The sequence below is a fragment of the Phytophthora infestans genome, genomic scaffold, assembly GCF_000142945.1.
Source record: "Phytophthora infestans T30-4 supercont1.69 genomic scaffold, whole genome shotgun sequence".
Classification (NCBI taxonomy): Eukaryota; Oomycota; class Peronosporomycetes; order Peronosporales; family Peronosporaceae; genus Phytophthora; species Phytophthora infestans.
The window spans coordinates 535,368-542,682 of record NW_003303690.1 but is presented as its reverse complement, the minus strand read 5'-3'; the positions used below and the strand labels follow the sequence as shown (position 1 = coordinate 542,682).

Sequence of the window (7,315 nt, the reverse complement as noted above, 5' to 3'; positions counted from 1 at the left end):
CCGTACGCCCGATCCGGTGGGAGTTGGGTCGGTGGGTGCTTGTTCACCACGTCCGCATACTCCGTCACCAAAGGCTACACCGGATCCTTGGGGTTCTTAAGGATCTCAGAACCCAAGCGCGTCTGACGCTGCTTGTTCAGGTCTTCCAGGACGTTCTCGTCCAGGACAGAGGAGGAGTTCAACTCCTCCCGAGTGGTCTCATGTCTCATGAGTACCATATCAGCAATCTCTCCAGCCTTAAGGTTGGCCAGGAAAGACTCAGTCGTCATTACCTCGAGGTTCAGTATCTCGGTAACCTCTGGCAACGGTTCCAAGTGGACACCAGATGCCTTTAACGGGTACACCGGTCTCGCCATCGAAGATGTGATAACACTCTTCCACCGGCCTTGTTGGAGGAGCCCGGGCCCTGGATTCCGAGTCGCTTGAAGCGACGTCGATCGGAACGAAGTTCGGATCCGACTTGAGGCGGCGGCGGCGTCGTTGACGACGGCGACCGTGACGTGGAGCTTTGCTGCCCACGTCTAGGGGTGTCGTCTCTACGGAATCCGAGGCACTCGTGGCCTCGTGTGGTACTGTGGTACCCACACAGGAAGCGTGTTCAACGCTTTCCTCTTCAGTTAAGGTCTGGGCGACCGCGTGTGGCACTGTGAGACCCACACAGGAAGCCTGTCCGGCATCTTCCTCTTCAGTATAGGTCTAGGCGACCGTGAGTGCAACTCTGTTACCCACTCTGAACACGCTGTTCTCAGTGTTCGGGACAGCTGCAGCTGTCTGCGGAACTAAGTTACCCGCCTGTGGACCTAAGTTACCCACTTGGCCAGCGTCTCTTCTGGGCGCTGCCGCCATCAAAACATCCTCGGAGTCGTCATATACGTCGACGACTCCCAAGCATCTGCCGGATGCTTTGGTACCCTGGCAGCCCTTGCGGGCGCCCCGGGTCCTGACAGAGGTGGAAACATGACTCACCAATGCTCTGTCGGACTGCGCAGGGCGGTTGCCTCGCCAGTCGATCCAGGGCTCGTGCTTCTCAAGCCAGGGCATGCCCAGGATCATATCATATGGATCCATATCGCGAGCAGTGAACTGTTCGAGGCTGTCAAAGTCTTCAAACTTCACGGCCAGATCCACTTGGACGTTGGGGACAGTGACGACCTTCCCGTCGGCCAGTCGCACTGACACTGTTCCGTTGTCCTTGCTTTCTCTCAAAGCATCGGACAGCTTGTTGCTGTTGCGAGCAACCGTCTGGCGGCGTGCGAAATTCTTCGACGCCCCAGAATCGATCAAGATTCTAAAGGGATGATCGTATCCCCGTACACATCCGTGTACTACGAGCAACCCGCCGCTGCTCTTCGCCGATTCGAGAGTGCGAAGACTCTCAGGGGCTAAGTCCCCGTGGTACGCGCACTCATCCCGAAGACTTAGTTCTTCCCCAGTAGGGCGCTTCGCCCCTACTGGCTCCCGGCGTTCCCCTGTCCCCGGGACCCTGGCTTCTGCCAGCGATTAAGGACGGGCTTGGGAAAGGACCGTCTGCGGAGTCTTTCCGCGGGCCAGTCGCGCTTGAAATGGCCCATCTTCCCGCAGCCGAAGCAGCGGATGTCACGCTGTTCGGTGGACCCGAGCTCCATGGGATCTGGTCCGTTGGGGCTTGTTCGACCGGGAGCCGACAAGGAACTCCCAGGCCATGCTGAGGCCGGCGTACGCGCCTGGCGATGGCTGTACTCTTCTTGAAGAGCCACTTGAATCGCCTCTTCAAGGGTGCTTGACTGCACCTGGAACAGCTGAGTGCGTGCGGGGCCCACTCGAAGGCCGTCCATGAACACAGTCATCATGACGTGTTCGTTGCGTGGATTTCCCAATAGGGACACCGTGAGCTCCCGTATCTCTTGCACGTACTTGTGCTCTCGAACTTTGGTGCAGTCGAGTACATGAGCAAGTCACCATTGGCTAGAAACATCAGCATCACCATGCGAGAGAGATACTGCGCGCTGTGCTGCCCTTCACTTGGTCCCACACGATGAATGACGATGTCTGCTACTGGCGAGTTGATCGTGTGCGACTTCTTGATGGGGCCGTCGTTTGCTGACGACGTCGACGCATTGAGCCCAAGAACGGGGGCTGACAACTTGACTGTCTTGTTCCTTCCCCCTTGGAAGTGTTCCAGTGTGTTCACCAAAGACTGCGGGGCAAACGTGAGGTAGGGGAACACGCCTCGCTTCTTAAAGTCAGGGAGAGAAAACACATGCAGAGAGCCATCTCCGAAGCACATGCCACACATCATCTTGGCGTCTTTTTGCTGCAATAACGGAATCGACACAGACCCGTCCTCATTCCTGGGTGTAGCAGTGCTTGGCGTCGTCAGTTCGCGCCTCCCTTGTTTACACGAGAGGAAGCGCGAACGCTGGCGGTACTCGTAGTTCGCCGGGAAGAACGCGGCTCGGAGCTGCTCACACAGCTGAGCCCAGGATGTGAAACACCCAGGGGATGTTGCTTCACGTGTGTACACCCAACTCTTAGCACGGCCGCTAAGGTTGGAGAGTGCAAAAGCAACACGAAGTTGCTCGGTCGAGATCAGAGCCGCGTCCATCGCGAGCTCTACTTCTCGGACCCAGAAGTGAAGGCTCTCGCCTTCCTCTTCTTCATACGGCTCAACCTTCAGCCGTATTGGCTTCGGGTGAGGCGGGTTTGCTTCCGCCGCCGGAGCCTGCAGGTTCTCCCGCACATGCGCGATGAGGTCCTGCTCGTACGCGTCGAACGCATTGACGCGCTCGAGCTGCTCGGCCGGTGTTGATACCACCAGGCTCCGCAAGGCCTCCATCCCGAGGATGCCTGCCATCTTCCGAACCGACTCGAACTGAGAGTCGTTCCTATCCATGGCAACGAACTTCGGAGAGGTTCAGGTAGTCTACTCGCGGTGGCGTGGATTGACTACTAGTGCTACCAAGTGTGACAGGGTCACACAGCACCTTGCGCTAGAGGAAGATATCTTCCGAGAGTATACAAACTCTCAGTGAACGGCAGTTCACAGGTCCCCTCTTTAGTTAAAAGAGAGCGAAGTGACCTAATTAAGGTAGAATGTAAACTGAGTATATTTATGGGTAGTTGGGTTTAATACAAACTATAAGTCACCTACAGAAATGCAATGTCGTTGACCAATGGTTGGCTTTGAACGACCTTGGTACTTTGTACCACATATTCCGAGGTATGACGTGTCATACACTTCATTTAACCAGGGTACACTTAGGGCTACGTACCCTGTTTCAGGAATCGGACACAGCCATCCATCAATGGCTCCAATACAGCCCGTAATTGCCCTTCCTCCACTAATCGTGCGAAATTCAGCAGCGGCAACATTCATTTCACCATCGGTGCACGGGAAATGTAGAGCTAAACGAGGGCAAGTGCTGATAGCACGTAACACAGCATGTAGAATACGGTAGAAACCAGAAGACTGCATGCTTCTGATTGGAGGATTTTCCGTGCGACCCAATTCGCTCTGATGCGATCATATTTTTACACGCGACGAATTCGTCGCATTGACGCCTTTTTATAATCTCTTTTACATGCGACCACTTTCCCCTTTAACCAATCATAAGAGAGAATTTGTTCGCATGCGACGAATAAACTCGGGCAAGTGTTGATAGCACGTAACACAGCAAGAGCGTCGTAGAAGTCTCCAAAGGCCATGTCCTTCACCTTATGGCCTCCTTCCCCATAGCAGGAGTGGCGGAGAGCGTCCACGTGCTCAAATTCGATCGCAGTCTACTCAGAAAGAAGCATCGCTTCCTGGGGGGCGATGAAGTGCTGCTACTCACGTTCCTGTTGTTTAAATGGATCATTGTGGGCTACGACAGACGCTTACGAAGTCTCGCGACACTCGCCATGTTCTCCTTCGAGGAGGACGCTATCGGACCTGGAGCTACGCTGAAAGGAGAGAAGAATGGCTGCTGGGACTCGCCACGCAAGCGTCCGCCCGCGTAGACCCACAGACACGCTGTGGAGCCATGCTCGTGTACTCGGATCAGCTGGTTATTGTACCCTTTCGAAGCGAATCGATGGAGTTATCGTTCTTTGAAGAAGACGACGAAGACTTTGACGACGGAGAACAACTGCAGACTCGGAAGAAGAAGACGACGACGAGGAAGAGAAGAAACTTGAGCAGCTAGTGAACGAGAGCAAGCACAGAGGAGTCACGAGCGACATGAACAACACGCTGAACGCCTTACTGGACAAGAGCGTCAAGGTCGGAGCCAAGCGCAAGAGAAACCACATGAGTGGCCTCATGCCGAACGACATAACCGGGCGAGAATTCCTCCTTCGACTACGAGAAGTGGAGATAACGGGCAAAGTGATCGATCTGGCCTTCCTGGACGGCTACTTAGAGCCCACGTTGATGGTGTTGCACGAGGAGAACGACAAGAACTCGACGTGTGGACGGCTAGCTGTGGGCTTTGACACGTACTGCTTGACTGTCATCTCCATTAACATGAAGACGAGACTTCATCCGAAGATCTGGACTGTCAAGAACCTCCCGTCCGACTGTTTCCGATTGATCCCGTGTCGTGCACCGCTTGGTGGAGTCGTGGTCTTGTCGGCCAATGCGATCCTGTACTTTAACCAGACGCAGTTCCATGGCTTAGCGACGAATGTGTTTGCGAGCAAGACGGTGAACCAGTCAGTGTTCCCTCTCAGCGAGGCCGTGTACGAGACTCCCGAGCACGAGACGGCGCAGCTGAATGTGGTGTTGTACGACTGCCAGTTTGAGTATCTGCAAGAGAAGGAGCTGTTGTTGACGATGCCTTGTGGACAAGTGTACGTGCTGTCGCTTCCCTATGAAGACACGTCGAGTCGTGGACTGTATGGCTTCGGTGGAGTATCGTCAGGTCGCAATGCGTCGCTGTCGCTACGAATGCTTCGGTCTAGTATTCAGGCAAGCTGTGTGTGTATCGATGACGAGAAGCAGACGCTGTTTATCGGCTCACGTTCAGGCGATTCTGTGCTTTTTGTGCTGGACAAGAAGAAGTTGGTTACTGCCACGGAGGAAGAGCCAAAAGACGAGGAAATGCCGATCAAAGAGGTGGTAATAAAGCAGGAATCTGCCCCGGAGATCAAGTCGGAGCCAGCTGAGGAGGAAGAGGAAGACGAAGATGATTTGTTCCTGTATGGTGCAGCTCCTACGAAGGAAGAGCCTGCAGCTACGAGCTCTACTGAGTGTACTAACGGCGTGGGTGTATCGAGTGTGAAGACAGAGGAGAATGGCGCGCCTGAGCAAGACACTGGCCCGTACGACTACGAGCTGCGACAGATTGATGTGCTACCCAGTATCGGACAGATCACCTCGATTGAGTTAGGCGTCGAGAACAACGCAGACTCGAATGAAAAGCGCGAGGAGCTGGTGATCAGCGGAGGATATGAACGTAGCGGCGCCATCTCCGTGTTGCACAATGGCCTGCGACCAATCGTAGGCACCGAAGCAGAGCTGAATGGCTGTCGAGCCATGTGGACAGTGTCGTCGTCTTTACCGTCAGCAACCAGAAGCTCGGATGGACGGAGTTATAATGCGTATCTGATACTGAGTGTTGCTCATCGTACGATGGTGCTGCGCACTGGCGAAGGTATGGAGCCTTTAGAGGACGACAGTGGCTTTTACACGTCTGGGCCTACGCTTGCGGCGGCGAATCTGTTCAACAAGCAGCGCATTGTTCAGATATTTAAACAAGGCGCACGTGTGATGATGGAAGTACCGGAAGAGGAGACATCCAATGGACAAGAGAAGTCTGGAAAGGCAGAAGGTGCAGAGGACGAAGAGGAAGACGACGAGGATGACGGACCCAGAGTCAAGTTGGTGTGTACACAAGAGATCACGTTGGAGGGCGACGTCGAGTGTGGAGGCATGAACGTGGACACTTCTAGCGTCGGAATCGTGTCGGTGGATGTGGTGGATCCGTATATTCTTCTACTGTTGACTGACGTCTCCGTTCGTCTGCTGATGGGAGACGAAGAAGACTTGGAGCTGTCGGTGATTGACCCGGAAATCGACTACGCGGAAGGCATTTCTGAGGCCAATGGAAGTGCCGATATGTCCAAGCACGGCAGCAGTTCTGCGTGTCTCTTCTACGATTGGGCTGGTATGTTCGTTGAGAACGCGTGGGTAGAAGAAGAGGGGGAGGTCACGAGGCTACATAGAGCAGAGCAAAACGCGCAGAGGACGACGATGATATGGACGCGTTGTACAGCAGCAAACCGAGCCCCAAGGTGGCCACGATGAACGCTACCAAGTCGATGCCAAGCACAGCTACACCGAGGAATGAGGACGGGTCTGTGTCGATCCCGTTATTGCAGCAAAAAGACGCCAAGATGATGTGTGGCATGTGCTTTGGAGATGGCTCTCTGCATGTGTTTTCTCTCCCTGACTTTAAGAAGCGAGGCGTGTTCCCCTACCTCACGTTTGCCCCGCAGTCTTTGGTGAACACACTGGAACACTACCAAGTGGGCAGGAACAAGACAGTCAAGTTGTCAGCCCCCGCTCTTGGGCTCAATGCGTCGACGTCGTCAGCAAACGACGGTCGCATCAAGAAGTCGCACACGATCAACTCGCCAGTAGCAGACATCGTCATTCATCGTGTGGGGCCTAGTGAAGGGCAGCACAACGCGCAGTATCTCTCTCGCATGGTGATGCTGGTGTTTCTTGCCAATGGCGACTTGCTCATGTACTCGGCTGCACCAAAGTTCGAGAGTTTAAAGCCTCGAGCCAACGGAGAAATCGCCCCCGTCTTCCATTTCGTACGCGTGGGGACTGAGCTGATCACGCGGCCATTCCTGCCCCCCCAAGGCGCGTACGAATGCGCACAATGAAGCTGGCAATAACCCGGAAGTCAACACCAGCGCAGTGCTAGCGAAACTTCGCGCCGGCTTCCGGTATCCCATGCTGACGTGCTTCTACAACGTCAACAATATGAGCGGCGCGTTCTTCCGAGGAGCTCACCCGATGTGGATTCTGGGAGACCGTGGCCACGCGTCCTTCGTCCCCATGTGCGTCCCTAGCTCCGCTCCGCCTAAGGCGAATGGCACGTCCAAGAATGCCGCGCCTCGAGTGAGTGTGCCAGTGCTGAGTTTCACGCCGTTCCACCATTGGAACTGTCCGAATGGCTTCATCTACTTCCACTCCCGCGGTGCGCTGCGAGTGTGCGAGCTTCCGTCCAGTAAAACGTCGACGATCCTGCCTTCCAGCGGCGGGTTTGTGCTCCAAAAGGCGGAGTTTGGAGCTACGCTACACCACATGCTGTACTTGGGCAGCCACGGTCCCGGAGGTGTGGCA

General features: G+C 54.9%; 1 protein-coding gene across 1 annotated transcript; it reads left to right on the top strand.

Moving 5' to 3' along the window:
- Positions 1–3,879: 3,879 nt before the first annotated feature.
- PITG_18566 (uncharacterized protein) lies at positions 3,880–5,627 on the top strand (the record flags this gene model as incomplete). The annotated part of the gene is made up of 6 exons (XM_002997625.1): positions 3,880–3,974; positions 4,046–4,057; positions 4,102–4,663; positions 4,715–4,870; positions 4,955–5,559; positions 5,621–5,627. The coding sequence occupies 6 exons, from the start codon at positions 3,880–3,882 to the stop codon at positions 5,625–5,627; spliced, it is 1,437 nt and encodes a 478-aa protein (XP_002997671.1).
- Between the last annotated feature and the right edge of the window lie 1,688 nt (positions 5,628–7,315).